Consider the following 22322-nt stretch of genomic DNA (forward strand, 5'->3'; position numbering starts at 1 on the left):
GAACTAGAACTGAAAAAGAAGGTCTAGAGTGGGAGGGAGAGCACAAGGCCACCATGAAGCCCTGTGCACTGACCTTGAAATGCTGAGCTTGCTGTTTGTGGCCACCTGAGCCGCATTCCCACTCCAGTGGACTTTTATGTGGCACAAAGCAGAGTAATACAGCAGAGAGCAGGGCCTGGGGCTCTGTTACTTTCTCTGTTCCTATCCCATAAAAGCCTTCAGCTGTGCTATTCGACTACAACAGTAACATCCAGAAAAGGGAACACCTCTGCTTTTGGCTAAGGCACCCCTTCAGCAATCCAAATGGATTAACTGAGGCTCGTATCTGCCAATGTTTATGTCCCTTACGGTTCGCCTGACTTCACAGGCTCTACCTGGGCCCTCTGTCCTTTTTAATGGCTTTTGATCATTTAATGAGCATTGGATTTACGACATTTTGCAATTCGCTGAAGCCGGATGTGCGGAACCCTTCAGACAGCCTCACTCCAGGCACTAAAAGCCCCCAGGACACATTTTGGGGTCACAGCTCAGCCTGTACAGCCAGTCCACTGGGGTGGGAAGGGTTTGGCAAGGGAAGCATTGCAGGGGTGTCACCAACCTGCCCGTCCGCTGCAGCTCCTCGCAGTCGCCGTGGCCGCCGCCGCCGTGCCCCCCATCGTGGGGTGTGTCTCCGTTCATCTGCAGGTTCTCCCCACCAGAGTACATGTTTTTCCTAGGCAAGGACACAGCATGAAAAGGAGGACCAAGCAGAACCCCGAAGAGCACAGTAACTACTGGGTATGTTACTGCGTCCCTACATCATCACCTCTAAAGGTGCAGAATTTCAGGAACATCCTCCCTCCAGCTGCTAAGGAAGACCTGAAAATATCTCCAGGACTTTCTAAACAGGGACAGGCAGGTGCAGGTCATTCCATGCACCTGGAATAACCAAAACGCTGGCTCTCCCCATCCCCTTTTCACACCTGATGCCCACTGTCCTTTGCCACAGAGCCTCTCTCCTGCTATTACCTCTTATCCGAAGAAGGGAGAGACTTGGGGGGCTCTATCCTAATAGCTGGATCCCATTCCCCAGGGGGGAGCACGATGACTTCATCCAGAAATTCATCGATGCCTGCGATCAGGTCCTGACGGTCCTTGGCTTTATAGGCAATGTCATGGAATACCTGCAAGGAAAAGAGACTCCTTGTGGGAAAAGGTTTGCATTTTCTGTGGCCCTGATTCCAGAAGCAGCTGCTGAGTTCTACAAAATCAACTTAATTCCTTCTCAGAAACCTCTGAAGAAGTATCAGGACGTGTGGTACAAGGAGGTGTGACCATCAGAAAGCCCCTTCCTTTGGCTGGATAAAAACAGAGATTCTTTCCTTGCAGGCATATATCTAACTTTAAGCAAAACATCTATTTCTAACGTTTGAAAATGTTAGTAAAGCAATTATCTATTTCTGTAATGCAAAAAAAGTTTTCCTCTACGTAAGGACTTTCAGTTATACTTGGAGAAGACGCTGTGACAAAGCCATCTACTTCAGTCTATCAAACCCAGATTCATTTTCAACCCTGTGATACAGAACTGATGACAATATTTACTCAAAAATAACAACATAAACTAGTTTTAGTGAAAGGCCCGGTATTAATCATGAAGAAAAATGAGAGATGAGGTGGGAAAAAAACAGTAATGCTGAATTTTATAGGAATCTTCTGGACTGTGCGGAGAGGAAGTGCATCAATGCATGTGACAGACGAGCTGGTGGCAGGAAGAGACTTTGGGGCTGTGGAAAGCAGACCACTGAGCGACAGAAACCAGGAAAGCTGGAAGCAGCCGAGCTGTAATTAAGGAACTGTAGGAGAGCGAAGCGATGCCAAGAAACGAAGCTAATGGGAATGAGCTCCGGCACACGGAGCCCAAGGGACGCTGGAAGAAAGAAGCAGTAAATGAATCCTGAAAGCCCAGCCATGGCAGCGAGGGGCGTGAGGAGCGGCCCGCTGCTCCTGGATAACACACGAACACTGCCGGTGCTCGGGATCCAGTGCCGCACACAGCACCACGGCCTGGGAGAACCAGTCCCATGGGGGTTACCTGGATATCCCTGCCTGCATGGTAGAATGGGACACAAGGTGCAGACCACGACAGAATAAATTCAATAATTAATTCACAGTTGATATGAAAGAGTGATCGCTAGCAGGAAAATACACACAGCGGACAGACCCTTCCTAGAGTCACACTTCTAAAAACCATGAAGCCAGAGGCAATGATTAAGTCAACAGATGGAATTTGGAGATAACGTGGATATTTCAGCTTTACGTGAATGTTCCTTCCTGTTGATCAGGCTGGAGGGAAGGACATCGTTGCTTGGGAGATGCCATTTCCCACGGGAGATGCCGAAACACCTACCTCATCCGACATCAGCGTGGCAATGGCTCGGCCAATCTCATGATAGGACTTTGCTTTGCCCTTTGGTCCCAGCAGAATGAAGAGAAATCTGACAAAACCAAGAGGTTGATCCCGTTAAGGATGGAAAAACAAACTGCTTATTACTTATACAACAGAAATTTGACTTTAAAAATTGTGGTCCTTGTTAGAGATCCGGAGGCTGCCAGTGGCCTCAAGCTAACTTCGGAGCAGAGGTTACGCCCTGTGGCCCACCACACCCTGTCCACCTCCATGGGGATTTGTTTCATGGAATCACAGAAAAGTTTGTGTTGGAAAGGACCCTAAAGGCCATCTAGTTCCAGGCCCCTGCCATGGGCAGGGATACCTTCCACTAGCCAGGTTCCTGCAAGCCCTGTCCAACCTGGCCTTGGACACTTTATTTTTCACATGATCTCTCTGGGCAGCAGCTACATCCAAGTCACTGCTGAAGGGTTTAAAAAATACCATGATACGAAACCTTTGTCAGTGCAAACATACAGATGAAATAACCTCACCAGAAGCACCTCTCCCCTTCCAAGGACTGGACTAAATATTATTTTATCTCCCTAATTCAAATATGATGAAGTACTAAGTCAAATGGCTTATGAGGCGTATTATATCCAAACAAGTACTTTCTGTTTAAAAAAATCTAGAGTCCTGAACAAAAAAGGCAGCAAGTTAGTAGGACAGGATCCATAAATACATACTGATTGGCATTACTACATCACACTTCTTAGTCGAGTTCTTCACGAGGTGTTTGAGTGTTTTACTTGAGGTTCACAGGGAGGTGAGTAAGCCACACACGCCCAGGTCACGTCCTCTGCTCTCCTCCCACCTCCTCGAACTTTGCCTGCTTTACCAGTTCTTATAAAACAACATTCAAGAAAAACTGTTCCTCAGCCAACTCCTCCCAAACTCCAGGATGCAAATTAAGCCAAACATATTAATATTAAAAAAAAAAAAAAAAAAAGAGGTTCATAACTTCAGGAGTTGCTGCTTGACATTCTCCTGGTTTTCCGGGAGAACCAGGCACTTTTATAACCCTCTTCTGCAATAATCCCACCAGCTGGTTCTTTTCCAGCACAGAGCAGCAGCACCTGAATGCTGCTGCACTACTAAAACTCTTGAAAACAAGGAGTCTGTGGCCTTTTCCAAATTCTTTGTCCTAATTCAGCTCAGAACTGCCTTCAGTGGGTAGAACAAGATCTTTTCATCGGCCGAACATTACAAACACAAAAACATTAATGTATTTTAGTGGCCTGAAATAGATTATGTCTGCATAGGTTTAATATCATTTAGTTATGAACATTACCACCTACAAAAGCCCTCACTCCTAGCTGTGCCATACTCCTCCTCTTCCTCTGCTGAAGGCCACTCCAGAATTCCTCCCTGCTGCACACAACACATGCTGAATTATCTAATGCCCATTTCTGATACTTAACACTGCTAATAATGCTCCAAGGCAGGGAATGTGAGGTTCCACCAAGCTCAAAGTCTCTCAGAAGTAGTAACAAAATCCAAAGCTTCTCTCAGTGCATTGCTAGAACAGCTAGATAAGGGTTAAAGGCACCTGAACAAAGGAATCTCAGCCAAGTGCTGGAGGCAAATTGCCTTTGCAGTGAAAAGCCTCAGTCAGGAGGCCAGGGAGAACCAGACTCCTGGAGCTGCCCCTCGCTTCCCAGTGACCTTTGGGCAAGTTACTTCACTTCATTTGAGACCTGCAGACACCAGCCTTTCCCAGCTCTGCACACCAGACTGTGCAAGTCTGTGCGGCTTATCTCCAAGAAACATCTTCTCCTGGCTCATTCCTCATCTTTCTCCCCATCTTCACTGCATTAAACAGCAGCCTTGAACACAGGATTGTGCATTGCTCTGATGAAAATACAAAGCCATTCCCAAGCCATGCTGCCAGCTCAGGGCTTCCCCCTATGAGGAGTCCCAAGTAATGGGATTAAACTCAACACAAGAAAACCAAAGGACTTAAAGGTTTTTTCAATCTGACCAGTAAGAAGAAAACTCAGGAAAGGCTGGGACCTCTCTATTCCAACTGCATATCCCTCCTTTTTCTATTACTAGCCCCTGTGCTCTGGAACCAGGTGGGGAGCGCTGGGGGTGTTCAGCCTGGAGAAGAGAAGGCTCCAGGGAGACCTCAGAGCCCCTTCCAGTGCCTGAAAGGGCTACAGCAGAGCCCTGGAGAGGGACTGGGGACAAGGACCTGCAGTGACAGGACAAGGGGGAATGGCTTCTCACTGAGAGAGGGCAGGGTTACACTGGATATTAGGAAGAAGTTCGTCCCTGTGAGGGTGGGGAGGCCCTGGCACAGGCTGCCCAGAGAAGCTGTGGCTGCCCCATCCCTGGAAGTGTCCAAGGCCAGGTTGGACAGGGCCTGGAGCAACCTGGAACAGTGGAAGGTGTCCCTACCCATGGCAGGGGGTTGGAACTAGATGGTCTTTGAGATCCTTTCCCTTCCAACCCAAACCATTCCTTGCTTCTCTATCTGCAGTTGCTTAAGAGCAGGAAATGTTCATCTAACACAGCACCCCAGACAGAGGGGCTGGATTAGCCCTGAGCCAAAACCTGCATGTTTAACCCCCTCCTGCCCTACATAAAACCAACCTGCTGCTTCCTACAGAGAGAGGCAGACACAGGTCACACTGCCAGTACTGAGAGACCTGGCCCACGCCAGTCCTGCAGCCCACAGCACCCAAACATTGGCTCCCGCGGCATTAGAAACCCCAGGAGGCTGCTCAGTGCCCAGCTGGGACCGTGTGGTGCCTGCAATTTCACCAGGGAGTCAACAATTCAACAAAATAAAAGGAGAAGCCCCACGGGACAGAAGGCTGGGTATGCCAGAGGCCCCAGCTCCAGCATCCTGTGGAGTCTGCAGGCTTTTAGGGCAGAGGGATTTCCTTGATCGAATTTCGTAGGATGCAGCCATGGCAAATGGCTCTTCATCACTCATGAAAGCCACCTAATGAGCCTTCCTGCTTTGATTAGGGCCAGCATTTACTTCGGAGAACAGCAAATGGATGATACTATTTCCTGGGAAAAATGCTGGCATGGAAGGACATACAGCCTTGATTATTGCTACTGAGTAATGAGGCTGTCCAGCAATCCTGGATCTAACTTCCTGGCTCCCACCACCACAGCAAACAATACCTAATCTTACAACTGCCGAAAAGAACTTGGAGATATGTTTAAAAAATACTCAGTAGACAGATTAGAGTTGGAAGCTGAGTACGGACGCATGGAATGAGGAATGAATAACCTGCTACAAAATGAAGCCACATCTGGGTCCCCACACTCCTACCTGAATACCCAGCATGTGCAGACGGTTGTGGATGTGGCTGTGAGAAACCACTTCATGCAACTCCAAGAAATACAAACACTGCTACTACCATTAAGAGCAAAGCAAGATCCTCTTTTCCCTTTGTTTGGTACACAGAAAGAGGCAAGGATTCCAACAGTCAACTAACTTCCACTCCATACAAGGGCTGTGATATTGCTATGAATTCACACAGGGCAGCTTAGACAGCCAGGCATACTCAAGCAGTGACTTCAAATATTTAAGAACACAAGATATATTGCTATTTGTGAGACTGAGATTAATTTGCAACATGAGTCACAATAAATAAAATATTTCTCTGACATTTTTCCTTGAGCCATTACGCATTACAAAGCAACAAGCCCCAATAGAATTTTATGTCCCAGTTCACCTGACTTTTTTTTTTTCACCCCAGGAGGGCCAGAATTGAATCTTTCATTTGATCTGAGAAGAAGAATAATATGTACAGCAAAAATGTGCAGAGGGAATCTGGGATCTGTACAGAAGGGGCAGGAAAAAAGCCCCAGGAGTTAACACTGACAGTGCCCTATACTACTCACGTGCTAAGTCAATGTGTTTGTGTAATGGTTTACTTATAACCAAACTCAGAATCTGAAAATGATGAAGCAGCTTCAGTGAGTTTTGTCACTTTACACCACCAATCTTGACGGTTCTGCATGTCACGGGATAGAAAGCAGGGAAGAACATCTTCTGGCCTGGTGTTCTCACTTTATCAGGTGGAAATGCAAGTTCCCTGTCCGGTGCCCTGCCTGGGGGCTGGGTGTCCTTACCGTGTGGGAACAGGGACCTCAGTGAGAGCTCCCAGCATGACCGCCTGCTGCAGCCGCACGAAGGCGATGAAGGGGCTCTCCAGGAAATCCACCTCCCCGACCAGCACATTGGAGGCCTCAGCGTCCCGAGGCAATTTCTTCATGAATTTATTCTTCAGCTGCAGCAGTGAAAGAGGAAAAGAAAGTTAAGTTGTGCTGGGCACGTTCTTCTCACCTCTGCACCTCTGTGCTGTAACTGTGCACGCTCATGGGCTCTGCAATAATATGCACCCTCAGCCTGGATCCAGCCATGGAGAAATGTCATCAACAGGGAATGGGAAAACACTGCAGCAGCAGCCGCCGAGTTCTCAACTCAGCCTCTGCGAGACGCCTTTGTTCGAACTTCAGCAGCAGCAGAATTAATTTGGAGTTGAAGGCTTTTGAAAACCCTGCCCTCAGGTGGTTCCCAATCTGTCCCCTCTCCCTGCATGATCTCTGGAGATGCTCTGTGTGTGCCTGGCGAAGGGTGAATGGAGAGGGAGGATGTACTGCCAGGAGCACCAGCGAGGGAGGGCACTGAACTGGGCTATGAATCCCTAATGAACTGTGTCAGACGACTCAAGGAAGGAGAAAAATGGAAAAAGTCTCAGGAAAATACATGGATTGATTTAACAGGAAGGAAACTGCTGGACCCATCCTACCCCTGCATGCTTCACTGAGGATTACCACCAGAAGAAATAGTAAATAAGCATCAAGGAGCTCTGTGGACAAAGTCTGGAAAAGTGCTACCAGTTCTTCCACAGACAGTGTTTGAGAGCATAGTGGTGGTAAAAAAATAACGGCAAATCCACAACAAACATTTAACTTACCTCATCAGATTGGCCGTGTTGCTGAACAAGGATCATTGAGCAACACCACGGCTGGTTTGGACACCTGGCCCAAACCCAGGTGATCCTCCGAGCCAGAACTGACCTGCAGGGTCTCCTGTGGCCACCCAGCTCCTTAGGCCAAAGGCTCCAGCCCCTTCAGCCTCCCCACTGCCCAGCACAGCAAACCACTGTCACTAATTTTGAAGAGCTGCCATTACAGTGGGTTTGTTTATCTCGAAATGAGTTTTGCAGCACCACTCGCCACTTTCTTAAATCATTTATCAGACTGGTGATCAGTGCAGTCAGCACTTAAAATCCATTCTGAACCATTCCCCAAAGAAGCTTTGGAAAGATTCGACTCCTCAGCAGCATCCAGGAGCAAGGGAGGGAGGAGGGAGCTTCACTTTCCCCTGCCAAATTGAACATCATTCCAACCCAACAATTAGTGTTATGTCAAAAGCCAAAGGTCTCCAGCACTGTACTTGCAAAAAGGCACAGCAACCTCAAAATCACAATTTCCTTAAATGTACTGAAGCACTCGGATCATCAACACCACTTCGGATCAACTGGAAATGAAAGCAGCTCCTAAGTACACACTCCTGAGTAGCACTTATGGAAGGTTAAATCCCCCTGGAACTTGAACCTGCCTCTGTCTCTCTGTTTTTCTGTCTCTGCTCACACATAGGTTTAAGATCACCTGATCACCTTCCCACAGCTTATCCCATGAACACCTGCTTCCAGGGGTACCTTCCAAGCAGGCTGCTCCATCACCCAAGGATGCTTTAGAGGGTCACTGTGGATATGGGGAGAAACCAGGCAGGCAAAACTGCTCTCTGCATCAGGAAAAACAGCAAAAGTAAATGAAATTCCAGTTAACTAAACTTTCTAAAAACTTTTCCTTTCCTCCAGAAGGGTGGCATTGATTGTACTGGAAGACAATCATTTTCAATGGAGCTCCATGGAGTGAAAGCAGGTCACCCAGGCTGACAGACCTCAAAATTGGCAATGTCTGCTTGCAACTGTGGAGGTAAGATGTTCCAACAGGAAAAGCAGGGAATCACTCCCACTATCAGTCACACGACTGCATTCCCAAGAATGGGATCCAGCCAGCGCCTCCCTGTCCACTGGTCCCCAGGAAAGGCAGAAGGGTTTCTCTAAACAAGGCCAATTTCTTTTTTTACTTCAGCGCTGGCTTTGGCACAGATCCCCTGTTGACATGGAAACACCGGGTTGAATACACAGTGTCTACACCACAACAAATAAGAAGGGGCTTGTGCCTCCCTCTGACTGGCCGTATTCATTCAGAGCCAGGCTCGCCCCACATCCAAGCCCTCTGGAAGCAGAGATAACGCCAAGTTAGGAAACTCCCCTTATATCAACATACATTCCCTTTCTATATGCTGTTGCATCAGCTCAGGAATAGCAGGTCCCTGGGAAAACAGCTTTCCTTTCATGTCTCCTTATTTTACATGTTGGTACTGAAGGAGTCCTGGTGGTTCAACCACTCGGAGCTGCCAAGGACATTCTAACAGAGCACAGTCAAAGGATTTGTCACAGGAGGAGGGACTGGAGTGGGAACAGCAGTAGGAACTTTCCCAGCTTCCTATGGTCTGCTGGCACTACAGCACCAGAGGGGCTGATAAATTTGTCATTTACTTAACTCTTTTCAATCACTTTCCTTCACACATAAGCTGAAAAAAAAGACTTTTAAATGTTTTTAAAATATTAAGATGTGGCTGCCCCATCCCTGGAAGTGTTCAAGGCCAGGCTGAACAGGGGTTGAAGCAACCTGGTCTAGTGGAAGGTGGCCCTGCCCATGGCAGGGGGTGGAATGAAATGATATTTAATATCCCTTCCAACCCAATCCATTCTGAGATTCTGGGATTCTATGAATATGGCACTAGAGAAAAACTTGATCCAACAGCTTGACGTTCAGGAGCTGAAGGAATTCTCCAGCCAGGAGAGGTCCTGGTTTTACAGACGTAGCTCCAGCACCACTAATGTATCTGGCAACAAAGAGCTGTGAGCCCAGGAGAGGGCCGGAAGCCTAGATGCTCATTTATTAATTGCAATACAAAAAAGAAGAATAAATTGCCCCAAAATGCCACTGCTTGTCTCTCCAGCTGCAAATGCCCAGGGCACTAACTGCAGCCAACACCTCCTAAAATAGAACAAATGAAGGCAAATCCCTTCTCTGCACTGCCACCTCAGGAGCAGTGCTCTGCCAGAACAAACACAATGAAAGGGAATACACCTCCTCTTCCCTAATTATCCTTATAAAATGCCAAACAAGCCCAAAGGAAAAAAATTACAGAAGAGCAAACCCCAAATCCGTGGGCCGTTAGTGAAGCTGCTTCTCACTGGAGCGGTTTGAGTCAGGGCCCGGCAGCTTCTGCGGGATGCTGAGCCAGCCTCTTTGCAATCCCAGTGGATCAAGCCATCATTCCCATGGCAGAGAGAGCCGGCCGATGCGAACTACCTGATTCAGTAGTCATAAGTAACACCCCTGAGCCAGGCAGAGCTGTCTGGGTCCCTGGCAGTAGGGATGAATCCGGGAGGATTCTGACAGACCAGATCTCTGAACCTTGCAACATTCTGATAAATTCCCTTGCTTATTAGTTGCACCATTCCAAATAGCATTAAAGGTTGCAGAACTGAAAATTAAGGATGTAGGAAGACTGGAAAGTTACTGAAGGTACAAAGAAGTTTCTTCCTCTAAAACACAGGCACACAATCCTCTTTCTGTGTAAAATCAGGGATTGACAGAGGACGTAGGAAGGCAGTGATGCTCCAGACAACAGCTATAAACTGACCTCACCTGTCACAGTTCTTACATGCACACAAATAAATAAAAATTGGGATATTCTGTGTCTCCAGCAGACTCCCACCTGCCTGTATGGCCTCACTAACTGTCCAGCTTCCAGAGGGGCTGCCCAAATAACAACAGCCAGTCTCCCTGCTGCCAAGGCAAGAGAACCTGTTCTCTTTGCAGCTCATGCTGCGGTAACAGGATGGGTTATTGCCGTGCCTCCTCTATGGCACACTGAGTCCTGCTCAAGGAAGTTGCCAGGCACCACCACAATGCCACAAAGTCAATCAAGGCAGGACATTGAGTCGATCAGCCATGAAAACTGAGCTCTAGGGTCATGTCTCAAGGCGCAAAGGACAAGGCTCCCACCTGTGCAAAGTTCATCAGCAGGACACGGGCTAATTAACTGAGAGGATTTCTGGAACTCTACACATAGCAAGAAATAGTTCTCACTACCAAGAGCCAGGAAGGTAAGAACTTTGGAGCATACTCCCAACTGTGTCTATTAACAGATTTCCCTATCAACGCTACCAAAACATCTATTTTTATACCCAATTCGCCACAGAAGTTCATTATCTGAATTTCCAGAGACACAGGAGGGGCAGTGGGAAATGTCTGCACTGCTGAGAGCTGTGAAGCTGCTGCAACGCTCAGCCCCAGCTTTGGGCTGGCCCAGCATTAAAACCCCAATTATAATGGGATTAAAAATATAACAAAGCAGTTTGTCCAATGACAAAAAGCTATTTTACAATCCTCCTTCTTCCGCAGGTGTGGCTGCATGTATTAAAGGAAACAGGTATTTTGGAAATACCACCACCACAGATGATACTATAACACTGCATGACACTGAGGTCAGTGCAAAACATGCTGTCCCCCTTCTCTTTCCATGAAAGTGTATTTATTTAGGCAAATATCTATTTCTTTTTAAAATAGTTAAGTACTCTGAACTCAGTTTTCTACTTCAATTATGTTGCTGTGTCTCTTTCAGGATGCACTTATGGAAGATTGTGACCAGCCACTGTTGAAGGACTGGAATCATCCTCAACTGGCCAGCAATGCTGTGTTACCCAAATAATTTTCCAAAGTGACTCTCATTTGCATTCAGAATCACCACGGGACTAGGGAATGCTGAAAGATGCAGACAAAAAAAGAGATTCTCCGAAAGAAACAGTCAGGCTTTGAGAATAACCCACTTTTTGAACCCAGACAAAGGTTTTTTGAAACTTGCACAGAGACCTCATTCAGACACCAGTTTTCTAAGAGTTGGAATAAACTTACTGCTACCCCCCAGAACCGGCAGCCTTCGGAAAGGACGGAAACAAACACAAAGACAGCCGCTATGCCACACCACAAACATTACCCTAGTCTAAGGAAGAGGTCAAGTCCACGGAGATTTGTCACTAGCGGCCAATTTTAACTTGATTACTGCATTTTGGCGCTGCTCTCCCGCATGACCTGTCAGCACAGCCACCTTCAACATTGTGCAACCTGCAGAGGGAGGTGGCACCTTTGTTCCACCAGTTGCTGCAGCAAGGACACATTCCCCTACGTGCTCCTGCTCGACCCCATGGTTCCTGTGAACACTCAGCCCAGGGTGCTCCTCTGTGGACCCTTGTAACCCCTGAGCAGGAAGAAGATCCAAATTCCATCAATCCCTGGCTATTTTCCCTCCTTTCTCATGGGGATCAGCAAGATGCCATCTATGTGGTATCCCTTGCTTCAGACCTTGTTGGAGATTAACCTGCTGTTTTCAAGGGGTGGTGCTTAAACAGTGGAAGATCCACTCACAGAACTCAAAAATACTCACCTTGTTCACCCTCTTTTTTTTCAGTGCTAAGGTACAGAGAGCCCTTTCCCCAACGTCCAGCTCCTCTCCAAACACATCCCCAGCAGAAGGCTGGACCTGGAGCTTACCTGGTCCTTCTCAGGCTTGTCCGAGATGTCGTTGAGGCTGGTGGAAGTCAGGTTTCGGTGAGCCATGGCTGGGCTGCCTGTAAGAACAATGTTCACACCAGTTAAAGCAGCTGCTTGGATCCAGTCAGAACACAGAGGCTCAGGCTATAGCAACACCTTTCCTTGGGATGCTGATGTGGGGAATTCCAGACCCTGACAAGCTGCTTTCTGTCACTTGATGTGGCACAGGGGGGATTTAAGATGCTAACGCTTCATCACCTTTGACCCACAGCAGTCCCGTGACTCCCAGGACAGCAAAAGAGACCAAGGACTTGCCATAATTCCTGCCTGTGGAAGAAAAGCAAAGCAGCACCACACTGCTAATGGCGCCAGGTCACCCAGGACCCATCACAAACACATCCCTGCACAAGGCTGGGACCTTCCAGGGTACAAATCCCTGGCTTCAGCTCTCCTACGTGGCTGGCATCTGCCCTCCTCAGCATGTCAGACACTGCACACAGCTCATGCAGAGAGGCAGAATGGCAGCTCCTGGTCCTTTGAGACAGCCCCTAGTGAACGCCTCCCTCGCTCCAAGTAAGCTCATTAACTAAGCTCATGAACCTTAAGCATCTCACTGATTAAAACAACATATGTGCCACACTGACGGGCCACGAGTCACCAATTCCTGACACCAGATTCTCCACAGAGGTGAATAAGACTCCCCAGAGATACAGCAGAATAATTAAATTTGAAACAACCCAAAACGCAAGCAAACAACAAAGCAATAGTAAACAAACACTTCTGGGATGGATACAGGGTCAGAAATCACAGTGGTCAGTATGAATTGTTATAAATTATCCTGAAATGTTCCCATCCCTTCTCATCACGTTTGCAGGAACCTGAAACACAGCACCAGGAGCTTTTATCCCAGAGTTTCTGACCATGAACTTCATTGGAAAGAGAGGAAATATTTTAAAAAATGGCACTGAGGCATTTCCCAACTGAGGTCGTGTCCTGAGACAATATTTTTTTGATATTATTAAAACAAATGTCCAAGTTCTCAGTGTCCAAGCTCCCAGCACAAATGAGCTCAATAACAAATCAGCACCAGGAGCAAATAACCAAAGGAGTGGGAATAAAAACTCTGGACTCCCCAGAGCTGTGTTTTCTTTACAACGTATGTGGCACTAGACTCAAAGTGTTCCCTCCTGTGAGCCACCTGGAACCACACTGTACCTGCTGTGCGTTACTGCCATGTCCAGCAACATCAGCACAGCCAAAGCCAAGCACAACCAGATAAATCGTGTAGAACAAAAGGGGGATCCCCAGCTTCAACTCTTCCTGCTGTTATAAGACCCCATTTAGCTGCTATTTTTTCCAGATTACACCGCTTGTTTGTTTTGTTTATTAGATTCCAAGCTGACTGTTCCCTGGGGTATAATGACCCTTCTCCCAAGAGGAGGCAGCTTGTGCCTTTCTCTCTACCCTTGCTACCAGCCTCCTTCTCCTAGCAGGGGGGTTCACACATAGCCACACAAACTCAGAGCAGCTCCAAACAAACCCTCTCCTAATGGGCTCCATACATCCACACGAACTCACCATAGCTCCAAAAAAACACGTGGAGTACAAAGTTTCTGCTGCTGAGACCCTTGCCGAGGACTTCTGGCACAAAACAGTCACCCTTATGGTGTTTGCTAACAAAGGATAATTTCCTGATCCAGGCCCAATTCCCATTCCTGTCTCTCTGGCAAAGGTGACATGAGCCTGTCCACAGTCGTGCTCAGCCAAGGACTGGTGCGGGAAGTACGGCAGGCAGTCCAAACCTCTCCATGCTACTATCTCATCCTATGAATCAGCTCCATAGTAATCTATCACGGGGAATATCCTGGAATTCAGACTTCTGTCGATTGCTGTGGCCACTGAAGAGCACCTCTGTGCCACCAGTGCCTTAAGCTGTGCCTTCCTGGGAGGAGCAGTGCGCTCCTCTGGGATCAGCAAGGTTCCTGCGAGTCATGGCTGACAGAGAGAATGGGAGAGGAGCGGTGCCAGAGAACTGTCCGGTTCACCCCAGAGAGATCAAGCTGGCAGACTATTTCTGAGGTTAATTTATATGGAAATTAAAATATTTAAGCCCCTTTAACAGCCAAAGGATACTGCAAGAGACAAAAAAAAATAGTGCCATCAGCCAGCTTAGATTCCCCTTGGGAGTGTGGCCTGACCTACCTGCTTCATCCCAGATGAAGGGAAAAAGGAAAACAGAATGAAACAGAGCAGTGGAGGGCACAGTGGGGATAATACGAACAGCCAGAGCAGCACCATCCCCCATGGAACGCACCTGCACTCTTCCCACTGTTAATGCAGCAGCAAGCGTTAGGAGCCCGGCTGGTGAGACTTCCCCCTTTCCTCTTCCTCTCCTGGCCCCCAGTCTGCCCACCCTGAGCCCTGCCCAGCACTTACTGAGCCATCCCACGCTGGGGCTGCGCTGCACTCCCAGTTCATCGTCCAAGGTGCGGGTGGCCAGGCAGGGCACGGAGCTCTCGAGCGGGCTGCGTGCTTGTGCCAGGCAAGCAGGAGACAGGAGCAGCAGCAAAGAGCAGGAAGAGAGCAAAGGGGAAAAGTTAAAAGAAAAGAAAATAAAATTATGCCAGAAAGAAAGGCCCAAGCAGTGCTACAGGGAAGCCAGGCAGGAGAGAAGGTTTCAGCTGCACAGTGTGGTCACCAAAGCCCGCTCATTTAGATCCCGACATCTCCTCCACAGCTCCACCTCGCAGCGTTCACTTGGCAGGGCTGGACACAGCTTTCCATCCCTGGTGTCTGAAATTCAGGCATCTTGGAAGCAGACCTCAAGGAAGTGAGCGAGCAGCTGCAGTGCTGGTGGCACTGAGCAGTTCCAGACTGCAGCACCATCAGTAACAAGAGGTTTTTGAAAATAAAAATCAGGTCATGTCCCAGGAGCCAACTTTGAGCATCCTGACCCCATCCATACGTAGCCAGGCACAGCAATCCAGACTTGGAAATGCTCACCTTAGTCTGCAATGCTCCCAATGATGCCAATACACACATTGATAGGGGTTTTCCAAGCATTCCTTGGACAACACCTCATTTCTGACTTCGACGGGTCTCCTCTGTGCTGGTATGTTCAGCTGATGCCACTGTTCAGCTATAAAGGCACTGAGGTCACAGCTCATGGGAAAATCACTGAACTGATTAATGCTGCACCGAAGGAGCCATGGCTGCCCCATCCCTGGAAGTGTCCAAGGCCGGGGTGGACAAGGCTTGGAGCAACCTGGCTAGTGGAAGGTGCCCTGCCAGTGGCAGGGGCCTGGAACAAGGTGGTCTTCCAGCTCCCTTTCAACCCAAACTCTTCCAGGATTCTAACGCAGAGTGAGACCTTTGTTCCCCTGCAGCCAGGTACCCTCCTGTCTGTGCCTCAGCTGACACCTTGCCAACAGCCTGCTCTTCCCACTCAACGGTTTCCAAACCATGCTGCCAGCACAGTGTGAACAAACAGCGCTCAGGAGGTGTTTAGGCAGCACCCACACGGTGACGGGACCATGCCATTATTTATGGTGGTTTACACACACTTAAACACATCACAGTTTTCTACAGCCTCTGCCAGCTTGGGTTTAGTAGGATTTGATCCTTTCTCAGTTGCCAAAGGCTTACGCAGGTGTTAAATTATACAAAATGCTGGCAGGCACGAAGCTCTGAAAGAAAAATGTCAAAAATGGATAGCAAATGTCATCACAGAAGGCTGGTAAATACTGATCAGCCCTCAGGCACCTGCAGAAAGGATGGGGACTGCAGATCCCACGTTTTACCATGGCAAACCCCAAGGTGTGCCAGCTGGAGAGCTGCTAGCCCAGGTGTTATGTACTGCTCCAGGGGTGCAGGACAAGGCCTGTGCCAGGAAGGGACACAAAGAACTCTTCAAAAGCCACTCAACAAAACCACACACACACACAAAAACCTGTCGAAAACCCCTGCAGGAGTCCCATCAACATGTAACATGGAAATATCCTTGCTGAACACTTCATACAGCTCAACCTTCTACCAACAGAAGCAAGGAAAGGGGCTGTGTCTTCACAAGGTAACAAGGAGGAACTGCTTAGTCCAGTTTTGTCTGCCCAGAATTTTGGCCATCATCTTCTTCCTACTGAACAGACAGTAAAGGAGTGTTGTGATTTATCCTCCTCCATCCATGGCACATAAGGAACTCCCCTCTTTTTTCCAGTTCCTTTTCCAGAGCAAAGGGATTCCTGAGAAAACATCCTGCCACAGTGTGACCCACGTCAACCTCTACGATGCAGCGAGGAAGAGCAGGCGTCAGAGCACACTTGGCCGTGTCTCTGCCCATCTGATCACTACCTTACCTTCAAACAGAGCAGTAACATCCAAGATGGAGGCTGAGGATGACTCGCTCCCGGGGACCAGAGCCACCCCCATCTCTAGGGAGGGTTGGGAAGGGACAGAACTGCTCCAGGATCAGTTATGGCAGGGAGATTGGCAGTACATCATTCTTTCTTAGGTTCCTGAATTTCTAGATGCATCTGGGTAACTGCATGGGGCTCATTCATCTCAGAAGTTGGAAATAAGAACATTTTGGAGCCCCTAAGACTTCAGTAATTTAAGCACTCTGAACTAAGTGAGACAGAGGGACCTCAGGATCTTTTTGAGCCACAGTCCACGGTGGCTCAAAAAATTTCCAAATTTGAGATCTAACAAGTAGATCCCACCCTTGGAAGTGTTCAAGGGCAGGTTGGCTGGGCTTGCAGAAGGTGTCCCTGCTGAGCCAGTCAAGCAGGGGGGCAGCTACACCGGCCTATAAAGCTGTTGTGCAGAGGGCAGGAGGATGCTCAGACCTGGTGGCAGCATCAATATTGGATGGAAGTTTCACTGACACTGAAATGAAAACAAACACCTACCTGGAAAGAAACTCTAGGGAAATTTAGGAGTGCTTGGGGCTGGCAGCACAGTCATTATGGTGATTAGCTATGTTAAGAGACAGCTGCACTCCCGTTGGCCTCATAAAATCTTTATCTGTCTGAAGGACATGCGAGGCACTCATTGAATCCAAGGTATAACCTGATCAAATACATTCTGTAGTTACTTTTTCATTAAAGTGTAAATAATAAATATCAGTAACAACTATTCAGGATGTATTTCCTCCTGTACATCAGACTCGCCCTCCTAAAGTCTCAATGCACTTGTACTGTCATGGAACAGAGTGTGTTAAGCATCCTCAGAACACATAAATATCCTAGGAGAGGGAGCAGAGATGGAACAACATAGGAGGAGTGGCTGATGGCCAGACCAGTAAAGAAGTCCTGGAGAATCAGTCCAACTAAGCCAGGACCTGCACAGCCCCTTCAAACAAGAACAAGAAATGAATGAAATGGAAATCATTTAAAAACCAAAAAAAGAAGGCCCTTAGCCATGAAAAATGAGCAGGGGCTGAGTGAGAATGTGAGGAATGCCCTTTGTCAGCATCAGCCTTCCTGGGATAAGCTCTGCCTACATGCAGGAAAGGGGTTTGCAGCCGAGAACTGAGGGCATCCCCTACACAAGGCAACTGATATGCCTGAGCACCAATAGCTGAAGATGTGTCTTCTGGTGTTTGGCCTCCCACACACCATGGCCACAGGCCAGGATCCTGCTCCTCACAGCAAACCTGGCCATCAAAGGCCCAGAAGGGTTGGAGTCACAGAGGTGGTAACAGAAAGCAGATGCCTTCCATCCAAACCACGGGGAGCACACCATGGGAAGGCATCCAACAAGGCCAGGTTGGCTGGGGCTCGCAGCAATGCAGTCTAGCAGAAGGAGTCCCTGCCCATGGCTCCTCCAGGTTTAGGACTCATCTGGCCACACTGAGCCCCTTCCCTAGAGCTGTAATTTCCTCACAGTGCTTCCTAGAGCCCAGTCGCTCTCTGCTCCATGGGACTCCTGCAGGGATATTCCCCTAGAACACTCCCTTGGTTCGCATTACGGCACCTTGTGTTACTCACTCGATCACCACCTCATCGAGGCACTCGTACACGACAAGAGGCATCATCCAGAGCAATAAACAGTCTCCACATGCACACACACACTCCTGTCACAAAAGCAAAGGATGATCCAAGGTAGGAAACACTAATGAAGTGTGCAGATAGGTTAGGGAGGGATGTTAAGGTGAGTTTTAGAAGCCAAACACAGCAAGCTAAGAGGCCTTTGGTGGAACAGGAAGAAAAGAATTTCTTCACTTGCTTTTATTTCTGGCTATTTTAAAATGGCGACTTCTAGCCCAATTTCCAGACCGCCACAGGAAACAGTTGAGAGAACTCCAAGGCATGACAAGAGGCTTAAAACTCCACTTTTTTTTTAATGCCATAAGCAAGAAGACCCCAAATCTCCACCCAGGGGTAAGCACTGAGTCGGCGCCCAGGCCTCTGTAGCTGTCTGCATCCACACACACACACATCCACACACACACCCATTTAGGGACACCACTACCAACATGGCACTACCTATTACACTTTTTTAGACAGAAGAAGAGACATATTCACAATACACACCACAAAACTATTTTAGGACGAATAAAGCAAGATGGAAATCAGCTTTACCCCACTGGACAATGATTGTATGGCAATAAAATGTAAGCTAGATGTTACTGCCAGGTCATTTTTGATTCACGGTGCCACCGACACTGTCGGTTACAGACATGGAATGTGCGTGGAAGCTTCGTCTCTGCCCAAACGTTTCAGGTGATCAGCCTTTTAAGGTTCAGACCCCACCAGAGTTTTTTGCCAATATCTCTTTCCTATCATTGCTCCTAAACCATCTCCTAGATGTCAGCCGCAAGAGCATCCCCCCGCCTTCCTGCCTGCCCCTCGAGTCCCTGTCAGTCCAGTGAAGATGTGGTTAGAGTGCCATGCCATGGCTGAAGCAGCCTGCAGAGCCCCTGCTGATGTGCCATCAGCACGGTCTCACTACTCCCGTGGGGGTTAGAAAAGCAGTGTCAGGGCCACGCAGTTAGTTCTGGGAGGGCAGGGCAGGTGGGTTGCTGTGACAGAGAAGGCTATAGCCAGGTAGCCTCTGCATTACCATTATCGGGGTTGGAAAACATCCTACTTGCACTGGAGACGGTCTTTCCAATGTCCGCCAGCGAGCGCAGGTTGGATTTCTTGGTCTGGTGCCGGTGCTTCCTGAGCAGTGTGTAGGTGACCTTGTCCTTCAGTTCGGATTTCAACAGCCCCGTCTCAATCTGATTGTCAACGATCATCTCTGTGGCAGGCACAGGAAAGGGGAGGGAGGAGAGAGCAAAGTTAACCACAGAGCTCAAAACTGCTTCCAGGGAGCGCAGAGAACAGAGGGGAGGATGATTTTCACCCTGCCTTTTTCAAGGCTTTCTTACCATCTCAAAGCCAGGTTTTATTTGTATGAAAATCTCTTTTAGACATTCCTCTTGAAGCAGAACATAAGCATTTCCACCCAGCATGAGCCACTAACACACACCTCCTGCACTGAGATTCCCCTCTGCTATTTCCTACATGCCACGGAGCCGATTTCAAATAGCAGGGTAACATGGCTCTTAGTTCAGAACTGGAATCCCCTCTGAGCCTGGACTTCTGTGAAGATGCTATAACTCTATTGCAAGTTCCATTATGGTCCCCAAAAGCACACAGAAAAACTTCTATCAGATTCAACAAGGCTTGAGTTCACCTCGCAGGCCCCCAGTAAAACCTAATCTAAAGACAGGAAGAAGTCCTGGAGATGAGCCACTAATTAAATCATTCACTTGCAGGACTGAAGTGATGGCAACTACAAACGGCAGAACGTGCTCCAGTTACCACAGGATGTATTATATGGTTTTATCTTTCATGGAGTCACCAGGAAAAAAGGCCCCCAGCGTCCTCAATGCCTGCTCACTTCCCATCAATTCCCTCCTTTCTCCTCCCCTATCCCAGAGGAAAAAGGCAAGAAGGTGACCAGACTTATGAAGAATGTCCCCTGTGCAGTAAATCCCGCATGAAGTTGTTCCCTTGACGGCTTGAGTTCACGCGCTGTCCCCCGAGGGCAAGTGGCAGCCCATATTTGTCTGCTGGTAACTTTTATTTGCGCTAATAATAAAAGTTATGGGAAGGGGGAGGCACGACACGCATCACATTTGCTAACTCAGTGACTCAGAAAGTCATCCTCTACAAGCAAGAGCCTAGTTCTTCCTCTCAAATTAAGACAGGGTGGGTATATGCACATAGGTACCCTTACACAAAATGTTTGGCAAAAGGCTGACTTTTGTGAAGTGTTATTTTAATACAAGCTTTTCTTGCTCATGGTTTTGGTTAGTGATTTTTGGAGTATTTCCTTCAGAGCCTTCATTCAAGTTCCTCCTTTTCTATCTGGCACTTCCCTTCCCTGTTCCTGATAAAACACAAACAACAAAGAGAGTTTTTCTTTGGATTTTTCCTTTCCTGTGTGTCACTACCAGACACCAGCCAAGTGATCATGATTAAATCATCCTGGAAATCCAGTCCTGGATATCCCTACCTGTCTGATTAAGGGTCTGGACCAGCAAAAACATCCTGCTCAGGACAGTGTCACAGTGTCACAGCAACAGCAGCCACTGATGTGTAATTTAATCTCCTAGGAATTAGATTTAATTTGGGTGTTGAAGAAGGAGATTGAAGGGGACATCTCGAAGGGACTTCAAAAGAAAATTTAATGTTTGAGAGTTTAAGGTTTTGGACCATGAACATCAGCTTCTGAAGAGGGTTCAGCTTCAGCAGAAAACTTGAGAGGTTCTTGGGGAGTTTATTGTGTTAAAAACTTTGCAAAACTGTGCATTTGGATACACAGACACAAAAGCAGAGGAAGATAAATGTCACCATAAGCACTTGCAAAACTAAGTTCAAAACTCTGTATTTAACACCAGAGGCAGCTTTTGTAATTCCAAGTCTTACAATCCAGTGTACGGGAGAATTCCATGCCAGGATAATTTTGACCTTGCTTCCTGAGATGATCATTCAAAGCACTGAGTTTTGGTGGAGGAAGTATTTAATTTAGCTCTTTAAAATCTCTTCATGTAATGGCTCCTAAACTCAGCATTTTGGTTAAATGTCCCTCCACTGGATGGCTCACTTGGAAAATTTATTTTCTCTAAGTTCTCAGAGGCCACAGGCAACATGATCTGGCTCTCAGCAATGTCACCGAGCATCACGCCAGGCCACAGCTACTTTGATGGTACAAGACCTGCCATCCCATTCTGCAGAGCAGAGCACCAGCTGGTGCCGGGGCTGGTCTCCCCTCTCCCTTGCTGGGGTGAGGGGGAATCCCATCCTAAACACAGCCCCACCTGCCTTCAGTGGACAGCTGAACACCTCACCCAAGAGCAGATCCTGGCCTGAGTCATTCTGCATGAACAGTATCTGATGGGTATCTCTGTCCCCAGAGACGTGGCCTTTCCACGTGTCACCTCTTCCAGAGTGAACATAAATTAAACTGATGTCTTTTACTCTTCTTCCTGCCCTTTTTTTCCCCTCTTTTACTGAAAAAGCAGCGCTTTTTCAGTAAAACCGTCCATAAAACTATATCAGGGTTAATAAAAATTTGTGGGGAAGGGGAAAAGGAAAGAGTCAAAACAGGTGTACTTACCCACGACCTGTGGGAGGGAAGAGGCCTCCATATCCAGCATGATGGAGCCCTTCTCTATGCATGTCCTCAGCTCGAACAGGCTGTGCAGAGACAAGGTGGCCACGTGCGGTTTGCTCCATCGCTCCCCACCTTGTTCTACCTTCTCCTCAAATTTGATCCACCTACGACAGGGCAGAGCAGTGAGATGGGGTTAAGGCTGTTGGCTCCTTGCAGGGAAATAAAACAGCATTTCTGGAAATAAGGCAACATGTCCTTCACTACCTAGGCAGTTCTGGTTTAATAGTTGGACTCCGCTGGCCTAGAAGGCTTTTCCAACCTAAATGATTCTGTGATTCAAATTCAGGCAATAAAATATGGAATCAGCCACTGCCAAGATGCAGGCAGCATGGAATACTGCTGTCTCATGCCCACAGGCTGGCAAAGGGGGGAAGAGAGAAGCACATCCCAGTCATGTCTGAAGGTGCTCTTAGAGAACAAGTGAGCCACCAAAGGAGGAGGCACAAATTAAGGGACTCAATCTTTCCCTCCAGCTGCTGTCTAATGATTTAACCAAGCAGGTCTGAAAAACCCAGAAAACTTATCTCTAATGGAAGGCGAGAGCAAAGGTTAAATCCTGATCTGTGCA

At 47.9% G+C, this 22322-nt stretch overlaps 1 protein-coding gene across 11 annotated transcripts in view; it reads right to left on the bottom strand.

Moving 5' to 3' along the window:
* The window catches only part of SLC4A4 (solute carrier family 4 member 4), a 149196-nt gene that overhangs the window by 29648 nt on the left and 97226 nt on the right, over positions 1–22322 (bottom strand). For 6 of the 11 annotated variants that reach the window (XR_001863532.1, XM_017738982.1, XM_017738984.1 and 3 more), the window contains 8 exons: positions 21698–21858; positions 19151–19330; positions 14528–14623; positions 12092–12168; positions 6521–6678; positions 2387–2474; positions 1009–1163; positions 599–712 (listed from right to left, as the gene is read on the bottom strand). Coding sequence is in view for 10 of the 11 variants with exons in the window: in XM_017738982.1 (XP_017594471.1) it covers positions 599–712; positions 1009–1163; positions 2387–2474; positions 6521–6678; positions 12092–12168; positions 14528–14623; positions 19151–19330; positions 21698–21858 (1029 nt within the window). In the remaining variant the exon portion in view is untranslated. The remainder of the gene's footprint in view (positions 1–598; positions 713–1008; positions 1164–2386; positions 2475–6520; positions 6679–12091; positions 12169–14527; positions 14624–19150; positions 19331–21697; positions 21859–22322) is intronic. The other 5 variants (XM_017738983.1, XM_008637399.2, XM_017738981.1 and 2 more) reach the window with 3 other exon arrangements.

The sequence above is a fragment of the Corvus brachyrhynchos genome, unplaced genomic scaffold (assembly GCF_000691975.1).
Source record: "Corvus brachyrhynchos isolate BGI_N302 unplaced genomic scaffold, ASM69197v1 scaffold597, whole genome shotgun sequence".
NCBI classification, from domain to species: Eukaryota; Metazoa; Chordata; class Aves; order Passeriformes; family Corvidae; genus Corvus; species Corvus brachyrhynchos.